Source organism: Vanessa atalanta, chromosome 5 (assembly GCF_905147765.1).
Source record: "Vanessa atalanta chromosome 5, ilVanAtal1.2, whole genome shotgun sequence".
Classification (NCBI taxonomy): domain Eukaryota; kingdom Metazoa; phylum Arthropoda; class Insecta; order Lepidoptera; family Nymphalidae; genus Vanessa; species Vanessa atalanta.
Genome location: NC_061875.1, coordinates 3,224,682 through 3,248,678, shown reverse-complemented (window position 1 = coordinate 3,248,678; position 23,997 = coordinate 3,224,682). Strand labels below are relative to the sequence as shown.

At 31.5% G+C, this 23,997-nt stretch overlaps 2 protein-coding genes across 2 annotated transcripts in view; both read right to left on the bottom strand.

The window, feature by feature from the left end:
• Positions 1 to 3,082: 3,082 nt before the first annotated feature.
• LOC125064277 (proton-coupled folate transporter-like) lies at positions 3,083 to 16,837 on the bottom strand. Its single transcript, XM_047671235.1, has 7 exons — positions 15,829 to 16,837; positions 15,385 to 15,544; positions 9,094 to 9,195; positions 7,534 to 7,671; positions 6,520 to 6,603; positions 5,200 to 5,356; positions 3,083 to 4,388 (listed from the first exon to the last, which is right to left on the bottom strand). Exons 1-7 carry the CDS (start codon positions 16,627 to 16,629, stop codon positions 4,301 to 4,303), a joined length of 1,530 nt encoding a protein of 509 aa, XP_047527191.1. The 5' UTR covers positions 16,630 to 16,837; the 3' UTR covers positions 3,083 to 4,300.
• A 205-nt stretch (positions 16,838 to 17,042) lies between these two features.
• Positions 17,043 to 23,997, bottom strand: part of LOC125064078 (proton-coupled folate transporter-like) — a 30,102-nt gene continuing 23,147 nt past the window's right edge. The window contains exon 7 of the mRNA XM_047670859.1: positions 17,043 to 17,154. Coding sequence (XP_047526815.1) covers positions 17,082 to 17,154 — 73 coding nt within the window. The 3' untranslated portion in view covers positions 17,043 to 17,081. The remainder of the gene's footprint in view (positions 17,155 to 23,997) is intronic.

Sequence of the window (23,997 nt, the reverse complement as noted above, 5' to 3'; positions counted from 1 at the left end):
GATATTTGACGACCTCCGTGGTCGAGTATTGTGCACACCGGTTTTCATGGGTACGCCACTCCGAGGTCCCGGGTTCGATTCCCGGCCGATTTGATGTAGAAAAAGTTCATTAGTTTTCTATGTTGTCTTGGGTCGGGGTGTTTGTAGTACCGTCGTTACTTCTGATTTTCCATAACACAAGTGCTTTAGCTACTTACATTGGGATCAGAGTAATGTATGTGATGTTGTCCAATATTTATTTATTTATATAATATCTTAATCTGTACATAACATCTTCAATGTATACACATAATAATATAATATAATATTATTATTATATTATATTATTATGTGTCTATATATTATACATTTAGAATGACCGATATTAGAAAATTAGTAATGGCTATTATTTTCATTTAATTTGTCAATAAAATAAAATAACAATTTTACCATTTTTATACAGTATTTATGCGTGATAATTTGTAATTATATTCATTTTATACTAAATAATAAAAAAACCCAAATCATAAATTCAAAATACAAAAGCCACATGGTACATTCACGTACGAAATCACTATCAAACTGCGTTTAGAGAGTGACATATCTCTCGGTCGTCACTTGACGTACGGGTTGTTTACACGATTCACATAGAATTTATGCGTCTAACTGTACAACGAATGGTTCCAAAATAAAAAGTAGACGGACGAATCAATCGAGACATTTAATTATAAAAGAAAAAATAAAGTAACATTTGCCAGAGGTCTTTCTTAAAGGAGGTTTCAAGCCATTTCTATTAAAAATGTCCATTTAATTCGCCATTGTTTTTATACGTTGTATATCTTACTACTTACGTCCTATATTTATTTTAACTTAGTAAATTAAGTCACATTCTCAAGTAAACTCAATTAATTACTTCATTCTGCACAACGTTTCCACTAGAGACAGTCTACTATGGAACAGTCAAAGCCGTGTTTTAATTAACACATCATTATACGTATGTCTTCAAGTTTCCACGCCTGGAATACGACCTTTATTCTATATTAATCATCACTCATACATTGTCGATTCTTAAGTTAGTAAATTATCTTATAAAATAGATCTAAATCATTCCGAAGAACCACATCGATAAAGTCGTGAAACTTTTTAAATTTCATCGTGCAAAATCCTTAGCATTCTTCTGATATGCGTTTAATAGTATCCAACATACATATATAATTGTATTTAACTAACATGACTGTATTTTTAGATGTTGAAAAAGAGTAACTACTGAGTTTCTTGCCGGTTCTTCCCGGTAGAATCTACATTCCGAACCGATGGTAGCTTTACCTTAAATAGTTTGTTAAATGACGATTCAAAAGTGCTTGTAAAAGCCTACTTGAATAAAGAATATTTTGATTTTGACTGTTTGAAGTAATTTCTGTGCCGTGTCTATTGGTAGTATATGAATTTGTCATGTACTTAATTTTTGTTTATAATTTTTTCGTTCTCCATAGTGAAGGACCTCATCGTAATGAAACATGCATGTTTTGCGTTTTCTCTCATATATGAGGTAAATAATTTAAAAAAATCAGGAATTGTCATTACACCTAAAATACTTTGCAAAATTAAAAAATAATACTTACTCTAGGGCGTAAAAATAATTACATTATATTTTACGTTTTAGTTTAAAACTATAGAACCTTTCATTAACGAAAATGCGCTCTTCCACATTAAATATTATTAATATTTAATAAAATTAGCCTTAAAAACATGCATGTTTTTGGTGAAAACAAACTCGAATCATGACAGCGTGGAAGTAAATTTTAAGCCTTTCTTCTCAAGATGAGAGCAGGCCTTAGCCCAACAAAAGGTCACATACAGAACTCAGTAAATTTACAGATAGAGTAGTAACTCTACATTGTAATTAAGCATATTTTTTATTTATCGCTGAAGTGCTAATAACCAATAAAACATTTAACAGATAACATAAAATATTCACTACTTTTTAAATAAATATGTTATGAATGGAACAAATAAACTATAAATGGAAACTGTAATCCATATAAAAAATGTTACTATCATATCTAATAAATATATTAAATATTTATAACGATGTTGACAGGATGTGAAACAAATTGTAATGTATGTATTTATAGATACAAAATATTAAAACTGAAAGTATTTATATAAGAAATATTTTTATATTTAATTGAGGATTTTATACAATATAGGCAATTGGACAGACGAATCTCGATCAGACTTTTGACGATAAATGGTCACCACCGTCCATTGTAAAAATATTATCCATTCCTTACACTAAATCACCTTCAAGGCGCAACACAACAATGCTATGTATGAACAAATAGGCGGATCGTAAATATCACCTTTATCAATAGACTATCTGGCTGGCACTGTACGAAATATAACCCCTTTTTTAGACTTCAAACCACAGCTTCTTTGGATGTTATTAAGTATTATTATATTGCAATATTTTGCTAAATGGCGGTAGAATAACGTGCGACCAAGAGTAACTAATACTAGTGTTTTACTTCTACTATATTGTTATTAATATATATTTGACTTTTAAGGAATAAGTCTATAACTATGAAACAGGTACAACAGCAATTTCTTACAAATTCCAGTAGTTTTGACGTTCGAACTACAAAAATGGTTAATAATGATTGGTGTAAGATAAGATTGGTGGAGAATACCCGTGTAAGATCGGACGCGAAGCAATGACGTTGACAATGTGCCACTACTGGGACGTAGAAAATACGCTGGACGCGTGCCTCGCATGGAACGCAGAGAGCCAGATAACAAGGTTTACGAGGTCTGACGAGACCTCTCCCTGTGAGCAATTGTGTTTTCGATGGTCCGCAGGGAGGGAAGGGGCAGAGTCTCCTTCTATGAGACCGTAATGGTCCAGAAGAAGACGCCGGAACGAGAACAGTAAAAAGGCGACGACCTCACTTTTTATATGATTAAATGCGAAGTACACAATTCCATAACATCCCGGAACTCCCTCAAAAAAATAAAATACCATACGTGACTTGTACAGTTTTTTTATTGGAATGTACAAATTATTTACAATTAAATCATATTTCTAAATAACAAAATATTATTTCTTCTAAGATATCACAATCACAATCTTCAACGATTCAATAAAGTTTCAACACATCCATTCATTTTGTTTGTTTGTATCTCGTCTGATAGCCTTTGCATTTTTGGTAGGCTATGTTATCCTTAAATAAAATATTATCCCTTAAAACTATTTTTTTGCTGTCTTTAATCTTCCTAGACTCATGACGAATCTTACGAGTCTCACGCACACTAAAAAAATTGAATAAGCACGAGCGTGACCCACTCATCTGAAGTACATCAAGGGGGAATGAACTTTCGTTAGCAATTAGATCTATAAAATAAAATACTGATTTGTATAGCAATTCAATACGAATCATTCGAAAGTCTAGAATCGAGTGGAAAGGTTATTGCGAGATTCCGTTACATTCATTTTTATAAAGGTCACTCTATAAAGGCTTGTTAGAAAATATTACTGTACAGTTTAATACTGTATACTTTTCACAACTGACCTCCTTATCGATAAACGAGCGTTATTGTCGTATACTGTTCCAGCTATCGCAATATACACATTTTATTTAAATTTTAATCAATAAGGAATGTCCCTTGTTTTATTTATAAGTTTCTGGTCAAAACTATTTTTTTACTGGCAACACCGTCTAAGGTTTTGACATGTAATATTATTATTATAGGTTAGGTTAGTTTCGTGTTTTATCACTGTAGTTATAGTTTATTATGCCCACTCACGAATAATGTCAATAAAAACGATATACTTAATTGTGTCAAATATTTTTTTAATAAATACAAATATATATATATATATACTTTTTAAATCCTTACTGCTCTTTAACGAGGTTACGTCAACATTTATTTCATCTTTCATGACCAACAGACAGACGGCAGGAACAAATTTTAACAACCACCGGGCTTTAAGTTTTTTCTATTGGACTACCTGGGAAATATGTATCGCATGGCTATATAGTCCTTGTACTGAGATATACTAAATACAACCAGATGACTCGCCTTGTTAAATGAACATTAGACTTTTATTAACTAGGCAGTAGGCTGTTTCACAGATAATTATTTTCAAACATCAATTAAAAACATCATATATTTTGTCAATGGACACAGATCATTAGACAAATATTTTGCTTAGACTTCCTAAAAGGATACATTTATTTTTTAATCAAGTTTTCATGGGTTTCTTAATATTTTCTAGTGTATACTAAAATCTGAATATATGAATTATATATTGATAAATACATTATGCTTGAGTTTCTGGTAACGTGCTTAGTGCCGGTATGGTCAATCTTTTCTTTCTTTTGTCTTTCATATGTTGACTGTAGAACCATCTAAAAAGATAATACACTAAGATTAATAATGTCACAATCTTATATAGATGAATATAAGATATAATAATTATAAATAGCTACTTTCCAATAATAACAAAGTAGCATTATTCACTTCATTGTAAAGAAATGAACTGTATAGACTTATTAAAAGAATGGAACATCGATCTCCAAGTATCGTTTCGTCGTATAATATACGACGAAGTTGCTATGTTCTAAAAATACAAGTAAATAGACACATGGCAAACTTTTTATCTATATTTAACTGACGGTGACACAAACATCAAAATAGTCTCTTTCGTAATCAATTACAATTTGGCAAGTTCGGAGAAAAGTCTTGTGAAACTATCGAACACGGCCGGCCGATTTTTCGGCGTCGACTTCGGCCGAAGATGCTTTTTTCGGTCGAAAAAAGCATCTTCGGCCAAATCTTTAACTTTGACAAGAATTCAATATTCGAGCGGACACTAAAAACCTTTCCATTCTACAAACCTGATCCGGGATTCAAACCCTCGGAATAAAATATTATATTAGAAACAAATACAACAAGTACCACTGAATTTTCATGTGCTTAATTTGTGTTTATAATTCATCTCGTGCTCGGCGGTGAAGGAAAACATCGTGAGGAAACCTGCATGTGTCTAATTTTAATTTCTGCCACATGTGAATCCACCAACCCGCATTGGAGCAGCGTGGTGGAATATGCTCCAAACCTTCTCCTCAAAGGGAGAGGAGGCCTTAGCCCAGCAGTGGGAAATTTACAGGCTGTTAATGTATGTATGCTTTCATACTTATATCGTAAATATTAACTTACACGAATATTCCGAATGCCGGTAAAGTGGCCAGCACACTGAGCAGGAACACGGCGCCGGGCAGCACGTGTAGCGTTAATATATACACGCGGGAATACAGCGGCGAAAATATCAGAGGCATCATTGTCTCCGCTACCCCGAACAATGAAAACACTTTACCTAAAATTAAAGGTGCATTTTTTTATCAAATTCATTCTACCGCCAAAGAGCTGTACTTAGTATTATTGAGTTTCGGTTTGAAAGGTGAGTGAGTGACTTTAGTTCACAACGTTGGTGGCGTATGAGCGATGTAATGAATAGGTAATATTCTTACAGTGTCAATGTGGTGACCATCAAATGACCTATTTTCCAGCCTGATGTAAAATATCTTATCTAGGCCCGCTCTGTGGATAATATCAACTCGTATTCCAAGACGGCAAATGGATTGACGCTCCCTTATAGTATCGTGCCTTCTTTCCGTCGCCGTTCGCCAATACCACGTGTGTGCGTGGCATGTATTATTAAAATCATAACAATAATATATTTATTTTATTAATAAAATCCTCATTATTTTTATTAGTTTTGTAAATATTTATTTATTCCTTTTCTTTAATTATTTCAATAATTTCACATGTATCGGGCATCAGGTGATGGCCACACATTTTTATGATAATAATAAGATACACCAAACTACTAAATTGAATTTGGATTTGCCCGGATTTGAAACCGTAATCTTAAAGTTAAAAATCAACGTGGTCTAGCCACTGGGCCATTACGTCATAATAGTATTATCCCGTCCAAATTTGGATAGTTAATGCTCTCTCTTATATATTAAGTAGCTTTTGTTATGAAAGGAGATTCTGTGACAAGGCACTTAATAATTCAAATCAAATTATACTTTATTCTAGTAGGCTCTTAAGCACCTTTGAAACATCATTTTACAAGTCTAATAAAACAATACTACAAGCAATTGTTCGGATTTATTTAATATCTTAAACGGAAAAAAAAATTGATATAAATAATGAAAGAAAATGAGAAATACATTAAAAATAAAAAAAAAGGTCTCTACTGGATTTTTTATTAAAGAGTTTTTATATGACTTTAATATATTTCTTCAAAGTTAACAAATATATTTCAGTCATCAATATCTTAGGATATCGTTTGACGACGAACCTTAAGTTAATTTTGTTTTAAAAAAAAAAATTATATTCTTATAACAGTCATTTTTTCATCATTGATTTGGAATTGGAATAAACTAAAAGAATCACCCCGTTAACAAAATAAAGTCCTTAGAATGTATCTTATGATTTAAAAAAAAGTTATTTCAAAAACGAAAAACATACCTAATTCTTGATGCGATACCAATTTAGATGCGATCGACCGCAGGGCTATTGTTGTCGTCCCGTTCAATATTTCAACGAGAGGAGCTAAAACGAAATTTAAAAAGATGTTATTTTGATAAACTATACCTAATTTTGTGCGGTGGATATATTCTGTAAGAGCAAACTTAAATACGACGACGAAAAGCAATCCTGTAATCTCAGGAAGTGATGTGCCATATTGACTATAACAACAATAGCAATTAAAAGATCAACACGTTTTAAAATAGTGTATCACTATAAGTTGGCTTTCAACATTGAATGAGTGAGATATTAAGTGAGATCTTCCAGATTACCTCCTTTATCAAATAAGTCCGTGGCGTAATGAAGTGTACATTTAAAAAGTATAATACCTACGACGCATGCAGGCTTACTCTTAATGTTTTCCATCACCGCTGAGCACGAAATTAATTATAAAAACAAATTAAGCACATGAAAATACAGCGGTGCGGTGTCAGGTTTGAACCCGCAATCTACATTTGAAATTCGTGCGTGCCAACCACTGAGCAATCTCGGGTTATTGCAAGTATACACATTGACGGCTATTATTAGCAAATTTAATACCAACACAATTATAACGTTAATATTCCTACTCAATAATTAAGATTTCGGAACAAGATTTGGAGTCCCGTGAAATACGCGTCTCCTCCATATCTGATATTGGTAAAATATTTTGCACTTTACTACAGACAGAGGATATAAATCGCTAGGTCATTGACTCTTTCCTATTTGGACACATTAGTTTGATATTAAATATTAACATTCAATCCAACACTGCGGATTGGCATATTATGTCACTACTTACTTATGTTGTATTATTGTATAAGTCCATAGCTATAAGTTATCTAATGAGGTTCAATTGATATTAATATTTCAATATTCCTTTGTATATTACAGTAAACTAAATAAGTATAATGAACATCGTTTCAAATTAACATACAATATAAAATCAGAAAAATAAAAAAAATATAGTTTTACCCATATAGACTTCGAGATCGGTTCTAGCAAAGGCTAAAACGAAAGCACCGCCAATCTTACTCGCCGTCGAAATCATTCCTAGAACGGCGTCGTCAACTCCTAGCTTCTTGCTGAACACGCTAATACAAAACATTGTACCTGAAAACAAAATAATAATAATAATATCGGTCTGATTGATTTTAGTCGCCGCCAAACTCAAGGGAGTGTTTGCGGAAACACAGATACACCCTATTCCTTACAACAACGACAAATCCAACACGATTAGAAAGAGTTTAGGACCACATGTTTTCCGAGACACGGCAGTGTAAACACTGAGGTACAGAATGCAGGCTTGTTGCTGAACTTTTCGGCGACAAAAATCAACAACTTTCTATACCTGGGGTTCAAAAAATAAAAAATTCTAATCATATGGTTTATCTTATTAATTATTATTTATTAATAATAGTTTAAAAAATGTATTATATTTCTTATTTTTAATTATTATGCTTATGTTTAATTCATATTTTCAATAATTACATTGTGTAATATGATAATGCATGGTGACGTACGTACTACCTGTAAGTAGTAGAACTTTTGCCTTGATCATTTTGAAATGTATTTTTTTATTTTGGATGTGATATTGTACCTACTGTTGGTTGTCCTAATGAAAATAAAAATAAAAATAAAATAAAAAAGGACCTCGAGATCTGTAGCCTTAAAATTAACCAATAGAGCAATGACGTTATCAAAATAAATCATAAAGAGATGTTTAATTTAAAGTTCCCTGAATATGAAATTAATAATATACATTTATTACGTCAATAATAAACAATTATTACACATTTCATAAAGTAATTATTGATATGATCAGGAAATAGACATATCATATCAAATATTTATTTGATATTACTTAAACAAGCCTTAACCAGAATTAATGTTTATTCTATTATATTACATTGTATTATTTTATTACTGAAATGATAATTCATTTAAATATTTGCTATCTCATTCAGAATCTTATTTCATTAATTGAATCTATATAAACAATCATTTATTAAATAAACAAGATAATAAATAATTATAATAATATTATTTATTGAGACGATGATCATTCATTGTATATCTACTGGCCAATTTAAGGTCATAATACAGGAGAAATAGAAAAGTAAAATAATTTACTCAAGCACTTATGCACGTGTGCACATACATATTTGTAAATAGTACGTATAAAATATAATAAGTATTCGGATTTAAATACTTGCAAAAAATATAGTGATATAACTCATTATCGTCGGACAAGTTTAAAAGACAGTCCAGTCCTATTTTCTTTTTACGATCTTGTTTATGATCATTTATAATCAAAATCCGATGTAAGGCAATTTGGACCAATGAGAGATCGTACAAAACATTACATGGTTTTTTGGAACAGTGTAATATATAAAGATAATATGGTTGTACAATGTACATTATTATTATACATTAGAATATTTTCTTTATTTTAATTTGTACTAAGAAGTTATATTCCTTTTAGCTGTAATGGTGTTATACTATGTATTTGTGAAACTACCAACAATAACTTACCTATAGAATGCGTAACGAGATTGTAAGTCGAGTAAATGCTGTACTTCACTTCGTCCCAATTGAAGCGGTAGCGTGCAAAAATATACATTATACTCAGTTCACCTGAAACAGTTGAAAACTCCATTAAAAACCGTCGGTCCGTCAAAACGAAATCTGCGAAAGTGCTTTTTCAGTATCATATTTGTTTCGCTGTAATGGGGCTAAAATGTTTATATCGCTGCGATACCGATTGAACGAATAAAAATTCTGTAGTACATCGTTAATAAAAATATTTTGAATAGCTTTATGATTCGATATTTAAATATACGATCGTAATTGGACGTGTTGTGTTAAAGGAACAGCTAGTGCATGCCCAAGTGCTGGAGAAAAACCTCCTTCGTAAGAAAAGATTCGGAGCTTACTGCGTTTTAGTTCTGTTTGGTGGAAACAAATGTGGCAGAATTTCAAGTGGCTTCTCCGTGTTTTTTTTTCAAAAATTCAAATTTAGAATTCGAACGAAGAGCGAAGTGCCTGGATTTGAAACATTTGTAATATTTTGATAAGATTCACGTATTCATCCAATAGTCTATCTCGAATTTTATCTTATTATAAAAATGCTGATAAATGAGATTTTATTAGACATCATATATTTTAGCTTACTTTGATCAATGAACTCAATCTTCGATGATGCATATTAATAGTTTGCTCAATCGATATTAACGGGAAGCCAGTACGTAGATGAGGATTAACGAAGCTGGCATTTTTTATTAAAGATATAAGAGATACTTTGTACAATATTTTATTTTAGTGCTCAATATTAACATTATATTTAATGTTAACATTTTAGCGTTTGCCTTAAATTAAATTACTTAAAGTGTAGATTGTTTTTCGTACATGGCTGATTTGATTAACCGTTAATAACCGTTGAGGCATACGATGTCATTCTGTCCAATATTGGCCACGATGGACACGCTTGACGGAAAAAACAAACAGATTTTTTTGATAAATAAATCCAATTTGATTTTATTGGCCCGATCCGATGTTTGAAGAACCTCGAGTTATGGTGGGTTTTTATATAAGCTAACAGGTCCAACAACGTCCTAGGGGAAGCCGGATTATTTGGGATATGTACATAAGCTAGCCACACCAACGTGCCAGTCATGTTTATGGTACAGTTAGGTAGACGGGCAAATGGACCATCTGATTGTAAGTAGTCCCAACCGCTCATAGACTTTGAGGCTGAAATAAATTTTAACCATTCCTAACAAAAAAAGTAATCGTTGGTCCCCAATGCGCCACCAACCTTGTACTAAAATGCCTTTAGTTACACTGGCTCACGAGGTATTACTGTTTATTGGTAGAATATCTAATTGTTAGGTGTTATCGGACGGGTTAGTACAAAAACCTACCATTGTGTCATTATTGAACAAAGTACAAATCCAAAGCATGACCCTTATTTTATATTTGTGCGACCTGAAGTGTTCTTGATTTTCAGTAAATAGCTTTGTTGGCCACTGTAAGTACACGGACGAATTATTTACTGAATTCAAACTACATATTACAGATTTTAAAGAATTATTGAATAATAGTGATATCGTTTCATTTTTAATTTCTATTATTTTTTACCACGACTATTGCTCCACCCATACATGTAGTATTTTTTATTGGTTTGGAAAATATTTGTGATTGACAGCCCCCATTTAACAAGTGCTTGTTATGTTTTCAGAAAGACAGCGCAACTATTATATTGTATTGAGATCATGCAGATCATGTTTCTGAATACATCGCACACATACAAATTAAATTGGTAATAAAATAAACATACACTTTTAATTAAAATATTCAAGAAATTTGCCCAAAATTATATGCAACGAGATATTAAGCATATCTATCGACTATATTTAAACGAATAAATCTTTCTCGTTACACGGTTTTAATCCACGTTTAAATCATAAGATACAAGTAGTTCGCACATGACTCAAGATAAATACATTTAAGTTCATTAAATTTTCGTGAAAATCGCGCTATGATTAAACCTTTGAAAAGATGCGAGGTACGGTCTTTAAGTTTTACATTAATGCAATTCTATTTTTAAAAAACGAATTTAAAACATGCATGCCAACTTTCAAAGCCGCTATGCAGCTGACATACACTAGTAACTAGAGCTGTCTTTTTTCATTCATTTTAATGCGGCGTTTCGAGAGCCGTCAATTATTGTATTGATCTGACGTGAATTGCATTTGGGATAACTGCGATAGCGGGAAATGCATATGTATGTGTGCACAGTCGCCCTCAGAACAGTTTATCTATATCTATACTAATATATTATCATTTCACGCTTAAGCCACTGAACCGATTTAGATTAAATTTTTAATCGCAAGTTCGGTAAACTAAAGTAAACTGCAGGTTCGGCTAGTACAATATAACTTATTAAAGCCAATTACAATGGAAGAAGGAATATAAATGAACTAAACCCTTGATTTACATATTCCAAGCAATTTGGTCATACCTCTGCTATGTGATGCACTTTTTCACAATAGATGCTCAATAGTACTTGATTATTATATATCTCTTAATAATACAACACTATTCATCATAACTGCTTACATTCACTATATTCAAAATGCCATTTTTTCACGAACTCATAATAAACATCATATATTATTGATATCATATCAATTCAATGACAAAATTGTTCACTTGTCTTTACTTCTGTGATAGCAATATACATTCATATCATTGCATGTTCATAATACTTTAATTTATATTAAAAATAATAATGTCTTTCGATCGAATTTCCGAGAGATAATACACACTTGCACAAAGAAATGCTCTTTTTGTCTCTTACAATTGGTTATTTCCAGAAAGAGATAACGCCTAGGATCTATGATCAGTACCATGTTTTTCAAATCATAAGTGTTAAAAACTACCAACTGCTTTCCGAGCTTCATATTACTACTTGTTTTTTGAATGAAATAAAAAAAATCAAGAACTTCATGAGCCGAGATGGCCCAGTGGTTAGAACACGTGCATCTTAACCGATGATTTCGGGTTCAAACCCAGGCAGGCACCACTGAAATTTCATGTGCTTAATTTGTGTTTATAATTCATCTCGTGCTCGGCGGTGAAGGAAAACATCGTGAGGAAACCTGCATGTGTCTAATTTCAACGAAATTCTGCCACATGTGTATTCCGCCAACCCGCATTGGAGCAGCGTGGTGGAATATGCTCCAAACCTTCTCCTCAAAGGGAGAGGAGGCCTTTAGCCCAGCAGTGGGAAAATTTACAGGCTGCTAATGCAAGAACTTCATATCGGACTAAACCGGGATGTAAACCCGAGACTTTAGGATTCCTTATGTACTAACGAATGAGTCTAATACAATGTACATTATACGTGTAATTAAATAATCATTTTTATACAAAAGTACTTGTTAGATTAAATAATGTACGCAAAAAAATCTCAAACCTTCATGTATTATTAAATTTGATCTGTACATAAATCATCTTATGTTTACTGTACCATTATACGTAAACACAAAACAATATGAATAATAAGCGCGTTGTTTATGATGCTGACTGTACCTGTCCGGCCTGCACATGACGTTATCGAATGATAGTAATCCTATACAAAAATGAGTTTCATAATGATCAGTCAAGCGATTGTTTCCGGTATATTCTTACAATGATAGTTAAATACATTTGTTTCTATATAACTTATCATATTACGAACATTTTGTTGAAGTTGTCTGTTAATATCAAATGACTTTCAAAATATTAATTGCAGAGACAAATCACGCTTCACCCATTTCAAATAATGATAGATTCATTTACCAAAAACATTCGTCGACTATCTTGGATACTAATTTATTTATCAAATATTTTATTTATTTATTATTTGCCTATGTTAAACATAACATTTCTTACACTTTGAATCTAAGTTATTATTGAATTTTAAAACAACCTGTTTAGTTTGAGTAGCTTTTACATTTTTTTTTGGCATGGTCCAGCTGATGGTCAGTGGTCACCACTGACTTTTATAAAAATGAACACTGAAAGATTTACAAGCCTTTCCTATCGAACGACCGCAAGCGTGGCACCTAAAATCTCAGTGTAATCCTTTGTGATTTATGTCTTTAATAGCACTGGCTTCAAATACAAAAACAATAATAATAATAACAGTTACTGTTTTGTATCAAGTCGAGATTTTCAAATAAACTCTAAATAATACTTTCCAAGTTTTCACTTTTTGTTACTTGAACTAAAAGAGTACCTGTAACTACCTACCCACAATGACTTGCAATGAATAAACCATCAATATTACTTAGTATGTATTTGATGAAGTCACCATTTGCAGCTAAACAATTATACAAGAATATGAATATCTTAATACAACGAACACGAGACATCTGTCTCAAGTCGTATCAGATTTTTTTTCGTTAATACTTTTATTGATATTTGTTTTACAAAAAATCTAGATATTGTTTTCATCCTGACCTCAAACTAAATATCTTATAACACGAATATTTGTTATGATAATAGAAACAACCTTTCGGACAGCAGAATAATATTGCCTTTCAAACAAATCTTCTAGGTGAGATCTCGGTTGTCATTTTTTTTATGACGCATATGTTTCGTATAAAATGAAGTGTTATTTTTATATTTTAAAATTGGAACGTATTCTAATATTATGTATTCGTTTTTTTTTTTTAATTTAAATAGATTTACTATCATTTACCATTGAACAAAAGAGAAAGAGAGAAAATTTAAACAAATAAAATATGTATGAGTTTGAGTTTATGTAATATATTTCTAAAGAGTTTTTTTTGTAATCCCTTGAACATTAATTGATCACTCCTCGCTATATTGACTTTATTAAAAAATCAGTAATAGTAGATTTATCTTTAATTTCCTAATACGATACGTATAACACGTATAGTATAAATAAAATATTTAAAAATATTTTTAATCTGTTAGCAATCGTACTGTATGGATTTTTTATAAATACTAGCAATTGTTTGAAAAATTAAATTATCATACGGTATATTATATAACAACAAACTCTTATTATAATTTTATTATGTCGATGATCTCAAATGAACATAATGTAGTACATAGTAGATTATATCGTCATCAGTAGGTACTAAAACTTTGTCCAAAATTGCATCTTTATTGCTTGGGCGTAATCATAGATCCAAATATATGATCTCAACTAACATTAAGAATTATACAAGATTACTGTTTAAAATCGCCTAATCAAACTATCACAAACAAAAATAATTGATTAATTTCCCGTCGAAATTCTCACTGCTCTTGTTTTATAAACAAAGTACATACTAAACAATGCTAAATACATTGTTTATTAAATGAAATTCAAAGAACTAATTACTAACGTGCGTGTAGGTTGTTGTTTATTTAATAATGACATTATTAATTAACGATCGTGAAATAAATTAACTATTATTAAATTTGGAATGATTTATTGTCACTTCGATATAAATTAAATTCGTCTATTATTACTATTGAAATTGTATGTTTTTTATTATTTGTGAACAAGGAAATTGGGTAATTGTTGCAATTGATCGATTTATTAAGACTAGATATCGTCAATTGTCTATGTGCAAATCCACCTGGGTAGAATTTTTATTTATGCATATATCGAATGAAAAAGTGCCACACGTGCACACGTACACACGTGAACACGCATTGGAGCAGCATTGTGGAATGAGCTCCAAAAACTTCCCGAAAGAGAATGCAGTCAGTGGAATATATTTTTTTTAATTTTTAATGTATACAACATTAGACACATCGTCCGTGCCTTTGAAGTATCTTATCTTTAATTTGTATTTTTTTTTTAATTTTTCATGCCTTCTCACTTTTATTACCAGTGTTACTTTACTCTATTACTCAAAAGCTATAAAGATGCGCAAACGAGGAGCGATGGATTGTTTTTTATAATCTGCGTAATTATTTCGAATGGATTGTTTTTTATTATCTCACTAATCATTTCGAATCAAAAATATTTAATGATAAGTACTATCAAGTGTTCCGAGGTATTTGATTAAATCGTTGGAATCTCGAGCAGACTCTAGCTCGTCTATTATAAAGTGCTACCTCGAGACAGATAACAATTAATCTAACAGAGAACCGACCTTTGATATTTGTATAAATGATACTTATTACAATTTACAAACTATACTCAGCTTTGTGACGATCGAATTTTAAAATCCGTTCACAGAAAAAAATATCTACACATATCTAATTTAATAACATGTTATTTTATAAATGGATGTAGAGATAGAATATAATACGTACCCCATAAAGGTCCAAAACTCAGACAGACCACAGTCAAAACCAGGCAAATCCTTAATCTCCTATTATTAGAACCTTTCTTGAATGCTATATGCATCGTGTCCTTGAGACTGTGGAAATCGAAAAATTCCAGAAGAAATCCGGTGCATCCTGCCCGCTTTTCCTGAAATAGTAAAGAATCGTCAATTAAGTGAAGTAAATAATAACGGTTTATGACTTGAAATTGCTATTGCTTGGCTTGATCATTCTAAATCTTATTTGCAGTAAAACAAGTTTATTTACGCTTTTATCATAACACATTTTATAAAAATAGAAAATGAAGCCAGGCTTCTTCAGAAAAATATCTGGTAGATTCTAGAAAATAAAAACATAAACTGAAGTAAAAATCAATAAGGAAAATCGTTTCACAACAGTATACTAAAATAAACACTAGGTAATATTACATACCTTATCCTTATTTTCTAACCATCTATGATCTTCGATGACAAAGATAACGTAACACAAATTGATAAATTGGAAGAACGCGGCCATAGAGAACACTCCATAGTATCCGGCGTATTTCAACAGCACACCACTCAAACCCATCCCTATTGGGAATCCAACGGTCATACACAAACTCAGTATTCCCAAGCGAAATGTTCTCGTCTCCTTAGATGTGATATCACCCAGGTAGCTATAAGTACCGAGCAGCATTGTGTACCATCCCCCCGTGAGTGATTGAAATATGACCTCCATAAATACAGTCAACTCCACTGGGACTTCATAGAAAAAATACGTGTTAGTCATATTCAGAAGACATGTCATGATTTCCCCGATGATCGGCATCGTCATGCAAATTTTCCGCCTTCCTGTCTTGTCACTCCAAGCGCCTATGAACAGCATCAGGGTTGTCGGAACAGCCGTTAAAATAACACTTTTCCAAGCTTGAACAGAGGCTATTAATTTTTGCACCTCGTCTTCTTCGAATGTGTGATTTGCTCGCTTTCTAAGTCTCAGATTGGTACAAACGAGATCTTCGAATTCCAAATTCACTCGACATGCCTTGTCCAAATTTAGATTCTGGGTAGCCAACATCGCTAGAACACTAGGCATCACAAACAACGCCAAAACAGGCTCCACTGTTATATTCGCTTTCACATATTTCAATTTACCCAAAAACCTCAAGTTCTGTATATTCGTTGGTATTTCAGCTTTCAACGGTTGTTCCTCTGCTGTTTGATTTGTATTTTTTTGATTTTCGAGTTCCATTTCGATTTATAAAATATAACGGTATTACGAAATTAAAATTTACGATATACCGAACATTATTATTTTTAAATCTATCAAAAATAATGAAAATTAAGAAATATTCAATTGTTATTTATGGGCTATTAGGTCACGTGGTTCTGTGATGCACATCCGTCGCGAATACGAGCACTCAATATAAGATGCAGTTAGCGTCGATGCTCGAGGGGACGAAGCGTTCGATTGTTCGACTCGGCGTTAACAAACATCCTTATATTGTCATATCAGTTTTAAAATCATTAGCAAACACTCGAGGCGGTTTGAAAATAAACTCGGCCTTAAATAATCACACTGTTAAGTCGTAATGACATTAGTGTAAATAAAGGATCAATATTAGCTAGAATAAAAGAAACATTTAAAAGTTATTTTTATTTCGTCTTAATTATTTTTAATTGTTAACTAATATTTTATTTAAATTATATATCTTTATTAACGTCGACCATTTCTTCAACTTGTTTGTTGTCTTCTCGCTGCTCGAAATACATCCAACTATAAACAAAAACAAATAATTAAATAATATTATAAATAATTTTAAGAAAAAAACGTAATTACGACTAATCGTTTCAAAATCATATTAAATGTTCGAACAGGCTCTTACAAACACATTTAATCATAATTTTACATGATTAAATTGAAGTTAAAGTTACCACCAGTCGATGAAGATTTTACCGAAAACAACCGACAAGATTTTTTCAATACCTATTGTTTACCACTAATTAAATACCATAATACTTACGTTCATTAAATACAATCAAATTACAAACAAAGGAATAATTAGTATGCTTTAAAAAAAAATATTTACTAATTTATGAAATAATACGAATTCTTTTTTATTTATTTTTTACCATAAGTTAGTTAAACTTATGTAACATTGAACGTAATATTTAAATGTACTAATTGATAATGCTAAGAGTGTTTGCAGAATTTATTATTGAAAGTAACGCTTTGAAAGGTTTAATTGACTTTACGGCAGATACTAGTTGTTATAATGGGGTTTGTGTATCCAGTTATTTCTAGCACCAGTTTATCAATCGAAATTGATAATTAAAAATTAATTAAATAACTGTTTATGTTTATTGACTTTTGTTTCGTTTTATATTATAATATACATATTATATATTAATATATGATAAAGTCATAAAAATAAGGACAAGAAGCCAATAAAAATAGGATTTGGTACTTTTTTTTTTAAATAATTTGGTATAATTATATATCAACCAGAAGTTATAAATATGTACCCTATATCTGTGTATATTTCATTTAACCGTAACCGGGTCAGCAAAAAACAGTTATGTTCAGAAATACTATACAGATTATTGAAAGGTAAATTTGGTCTTTACTTAATATAAACTTATTAGATTACAATAAAACTTTCTCATAATGATATTTTATATTTTATACAAAGACTTTTATTATGGTTATGACTATAATTATATTATGTCTTGTAAACGTTTCTTATAAATAGTTTACTGAGACTACAATATAGTCTGAGAAAGAAATCTGTGGAATATTTACCAAATCATAATAGATAATGTATAAACAGATTTTTATCCCTTGTGCAAAATTTGTTTTCATAATTTATTCGAAATCTGAGCGGAAATGGCCCAGTGGTTAGAACGCGTACATCTTAACTTTGATGATTGCTGGTTCAAAACCTAATTTCCGCTTATTATTTATCTCGTGGTCGACGGTGAAGGAAAACATCGTAAACCTGTGTGTGTATGTAATTTAAATAAAATTCTGCCACATGTGTATCCTCCAATCCGCATTGGAGCAGCGTGGTGGAATAAGCTCCAAACCATCTCCTCAAATAGAGAGGAGGCCTTAGCTCAGCTATAGGACATTGTTACCTTACTTTATAATTCAGCATGAAAAGCATGCTTTTTAGAAAAAAAAAACATCGCCTTTTTGATAGTATCGAAGCATAATAGATAATTAAGATCCCTTTAGGAATATATTTTTAAGAAATCTAATAATAATAATAAACTCATTTCGTACACAATCATTTATACTTAAGAAGTTTTTACTAGTACTTATTATATTATGATAATATCGTCCGGCCGATTTCAGTCACGGCATGAAGGAGTTGGAAGAGGTTGGGGTACAAAAAAACTGCATCGTTACATTCGTGTATCCAACAATCCTCATTGAAACAGAGTGGTGGAAAAAGCTCCAAAACTTTCTTCTCAAAAGGGAAGGATCGCTAAGCACGCTAAAAGCAACGACTAATGGCATACTGTATACAGTCAAATTTGGTAAAGAATTTCACTGAGTCGTTAAATTTTAACTAGTTTCTACTCCCGGTTTTGTATGTGCAGTGGGCGAGCAGGAATTAGGTACCTTATGTCCGTGTATGCCCAATTTCATATTTATGGATTGAGGAGTTAAGACGTGTAAATGTAACCAACAAAAAAACAGAGTTTTACATTTATAATATTATTTAAAATTAAAGCCAAGCAAGTAGGCTGTCAGTAGTAATAAAATAAATTTATTTGTTGACTTATTGCCTGGAAAGATTCACGTTAAGTGCGACCAAAGGTTGCGTTCATTGATCATATAAGATAAACATACAATACATATATAATAAGTTATTATATTTGCAATTTAAATCTATACATAAATAATCAAAAATAAATTGTTTCAATAGTTCTTTCTTTTCTGTCGGTTATTCGATTTTATTTTTTATTATATTTTATAGGTAGCAATGGCAACTAACTTTATCGCAAGAAGAAAAATTGGTTAATAAGATATTGGTAAAATTAATAATAAATATGATTTTATTAAGCAGAGGTTTTAATAATATTGTAATGGCAAAATTATTATCTTAATACTTGTTATATGTCTGAGAAAATAATGCTTTAAAATAAAAATATTGTCTCTATCACAACAAAAACAATGGAATCAAACTTCAAAGTTTCCATCTTTTTTTTTTATTAGACTCAAAGGATTAAACCATTCATTATCCATTAAATATCATAACCTATGAAGCAACTTTGTTTATTGTTACGTATTTAATTAAATACGCTCTTAATCTGCTAATAAGTAATTATACTTAGATAAAAAATATCGTTACATTGCTGAATGATATCTCTAACAACTATTTAAATAACGTAGACTGCCCACCGTCCTCTCTTTGACGAGTGTATTAGTGAATACCATTTATTTATCAGACCGTTGCAATTAATATAACGCATCGACAAATATTGATAATAAATGTCGTTGATGGATTTTGTGCAAACCCGTCTGTGTACCACCCACTCATCACATACTATCGCCATACAGAAATACTAAAAAAAAAATACTAGCAATATCCCAAATTAAATAAGGAATTACAGAAGTAACGACGGTACCACATACACCCAGACCCAAGACAACATCGACTCGGCCGGTAATCGAACCCGGGACCTCGGAGTGTACCCATGAAAACTGTTATACACACTACTCGACCATGGAGGTCGTCAAATTTTACTATTTACTTCTCCTTTTAAGCTTATCACTTGTGTTAGGAGTGGGTACGACAATACCCCAAGGGGTCAGGATCGATGCTGTGACTTTACATCGCTAGGCGGCCTGTAAACCACTGCGCTATTGACGCTTCAGATACTTTTATTAATAAATCTGAAATAATTTGAAGGATATGTGACCCGGTTTAATTACAAGCACATCGGACATAACATCTTAGCTCCCAAGGTTGGTAGCCCGTTGGCGATGTCAGGGAGAAATAACATTACTTACATCACCAATATCTTGGCAGCTGGCGTCAACTTACCAACAAGCAACCAATCTGCCTATGATTTTAAATTAAAAAAGAAACTACACTATGTATTGTGTACTAATCAAGAGTAGTCGATACCAGAGCTTGTATATCTCATAATTAATAGATAATTGCCATAAATGCATTAATCACTAGGTAGGCTATATCTCAATGCTATTATACTAGAAATATTATGTTACGGCAACTAGATGCCATATTATAAAACATTTTATATGAGATATCAAGTTATCTGTACATACTGGTGAACGCCTGTTAGTTAAAATTACTAGTCTTACCAAATTTGTCTTTTCTTACAGTGACGGTAAGTACGGTAATGAGTCACCTGATGGTAAGTGATCGCCACCGCCCATAGACATTAGCACTGGAAGAAATATTAAACGTTCAACATCGGCAATGCGCCACCAACCATGGGAGCTAAGATGTTATATCCCTTGTGCCTGTAGTGGCTTGGCTCATACACCCGTCAAACCAGAACAACAATACTGTTGCTGTTTGGCGGTATAATACGTAATGAGTGGTAGTAATCACTCAAACGGGTTTTCGCGGAATCCTACCACCAAGTGAATTAATCGTTTTAGTTATTAGTATTTTTCATAAATTATGTACATTACATCTAATATGAATGACTTTACATGGCACAGCGCCGTGCCGTTTAGTCGCAACCATATACATGTGAAGATGCACTAGGAGTATTGAAATCTATACCAAGGTGCCCATTAAGTTACTATTAAATGTCTCTTAGTATAATTTATCACTATTGGAGAAGTTGAAGGAGAAGAAAAACTAATGTGCAATACAAAGCTGAACCAATTTAATGGAATACGAATAGTGTTTTTTATATTGTTTAAAAAACGGTAATTCTATTAGCGGTGATTATTAAGCAAAAAAGCTTAATTAAGTAAAGGTGTTCAAGCCCTACCACCGAGTGAATTAATTATATTTTACATTAAATATATTATAAAATAATTCTATAAGCTAAGAAGTAGCATGGGACCATGGAATTATTCAATGTCAATAACCCTTACATTTGTTAATCAGAAAAGAAACAATGAACATATGTCGGATATTTTATAGAGCAGATATCTATTTACGTTAGATTGTTGGTATTAGTAACGTTAAGCCTTTTTATTACAAACTAGCCGAACACGCGGCTCCACACGATTGGAATTTAATAATAACAAATTCTTCAAGAACTTGTGTCCTTGGGATTCATTTTTTCATAGTAAAAAAATTGACCAAAATCAGTCAAATCAATAGTTTAGCCATTAAACGTAACAGACAGATAAATAGACGTAATAAATTTCATATTTATAATATTAGTGAATAATTAGTACAAGTAAATTTATTATATTTTAAAAGTTTTGGCGAATGCCAAAATGTCTTTTATGTTTTATTTAAAAAATGTACTTTCGTCCTTTCAGCCCCAGGGGAAAAAATTACTATTTATTTGTAATAAAGTATAATTTTATTGGTTGCTATACGTTCCCGATTCTAATTCGATCCGCAATGAACCGCAACAGGATCGTTGTATTAGTAGTATAGAAAAAAGCGTAAAAACGCAATGATTACGATTGCAATCATATGACAATTTCTTAGCAGAATTGACCTCCTGGTCAATGAATTCATATTTTTGCCAATGTCATCAAATAATTTGAAATAATATCGTTTTCCGTCTCGCATTTATAATTTGGACCTTTAATTATTGTTTTAATATTGTGAAATAACCAGTGTTTAATCGTTTTTATAAATCAGAAGAAAAATGAGATTTAAATGAATACCTTTTTTTGAATACATTTTTTGAAGTTGTATTTTTGGCTTATTTTAAGAAAAGCTAAAAAACGTAATAACTCAAAAACGGTTCTAATTTTGCATAATGCAATAGGGGTTAAAATTATCGCAAAAATTACCCCTATCACCTTCTAACGGGAATACGTTCGACGTATTATATATACCAATAACTTTGTATATAATAATAATAATAATACTAGCAATAGTACATTAATGTATTTTATATTAAAATACATAAAAAAACATCGGTGTATTCCAAATTTTAATTCAACAAACGTTTATATTTAAAAAAAATAATTAACCGTTTCCGAACATATTGTAGTCGCAATACAAACATACCTTACTGATTATTGTCATCAAAGTGTTTGATTAAATATTTACGTAGCTCGAAGTGTATTACAATACAAACTGCAATTTATATATTTAACTAGCTGCTCGTCACGACTTCGTACGAAAAAAATAAGGATTATATTCTGTGCTATTTTTATTCCATGAGATATAAATATTCGGTAAAAAATAATTCGGTTGGCGAAATACTAAAGCATCGTAGAACACGCCTTTCGTTTTTTCATGCTTTAATTAAATATCTCTTAATAAGTTTGGCTCTAATTCAACACGTAGCTATAAATGCGGATTGGTGTATTTACATACGGTAGAATTTCATCCGACACAAGTTGACGATGTGTTCTTACACCACCGAGCACGAGATGAGTTATAAACACAAAAATGCTGGAATTAAAATACGCAATGTAAGGTACGGTTATGATCCAAATCCGCTTGCGAATGCGTTTCTGACGTCTGTCAGTGGGTCATGAGTTCATGACAGTTGAAATAATCTTGAAATAGTTAAGTTTTATTTTATTTATTTGATATTCAATTTAATTCAAAATTATTAATTTCAAGTTGTTATGATGACATCGTTCTAATTATATTATTCGTACGTAAGTAGGACAAATAAACGATAATAACAGTTTTATCGTAAATCCTTCGCCACTTCAAAATAACATCGATCCGATCACGGACCTATCACGATATTCTTTCTACGGTCATCGAGGCATCTCAGCATAAAATCATTTTTAAATAATGAGTCACATCACATAAACATCAAGTCATTCATTTGTAGACACAACGACAAATTTTACCTTAATTAATTTTTCATGAATTTTTAGAATTTCTTTAAAATAATATAAATTTAAAAGGTTTATTGTCTACATTATTGCTAGAAAACGTTCAAAATTAATATGTAATTTATTTTGTATGAATTAACATTGTGTGACAAATTTCACAAACTTTTCCCAATTATTATTTTTTATTAAAAATATTGTTGTTCGTGCTGTATATAATAAATACATACTGTAATATTCTATTTGGATCTTTTATTGTTCTCTTGTATCTGATACAGTCTTAGAAACGTTCGCTAGGTATGTTAACACACGGAGGCCCGTGGAAGTGGGCCTACCGTCGGGATGTCCACGGTAGTATGCGATCCCGTGACCTCCCCCGAAAAGACAGAGTGGGTACCACTGGTTTTTTAGTAAGTATTCCGGCGCCTTTTTCGCCTGCCAGCCCCACATGTTTTCCCCACATGTGGGGGGTATCCCCCACATGTGGGGGAAACGCGTAATGCGTTATTCCCAACAAAAAAAGGGTGTGTTATTATTACATCCACAATTTTTTCTTGGACTGCGTTGACATTCTTAGTTATAATAATAAATTAAAAACGTCTATAAATACTTTAATCCATTTTAAAACTTGAATAAAAAAAACTT

Excerpts from the sequence above, each read along its gene's own strand:
- LOC125064277 (XM_047671235.1), bottom strand. The coding sequence starts at position 16,629 with ATGGAACTCGAAAATCAAAAAAATACAAATCAAACAGCAGAGGAACAA. Across the intron at positions 5,357-6,519 it reads GGTATCGCATCAAGAATTAG|GTAAAGTGTTTTCATTGTTC; the intron begins GTATGTTTTTCG and ends CTTTAATTTTAG. Across the intron at positions 4,389-5,199 it reads CCGGCATTCGGAATATTCGT|ATGGTTCTACAGTCAACATA; the intron begins GTAAGTTAATAT and ends TTATCTTTTTAG.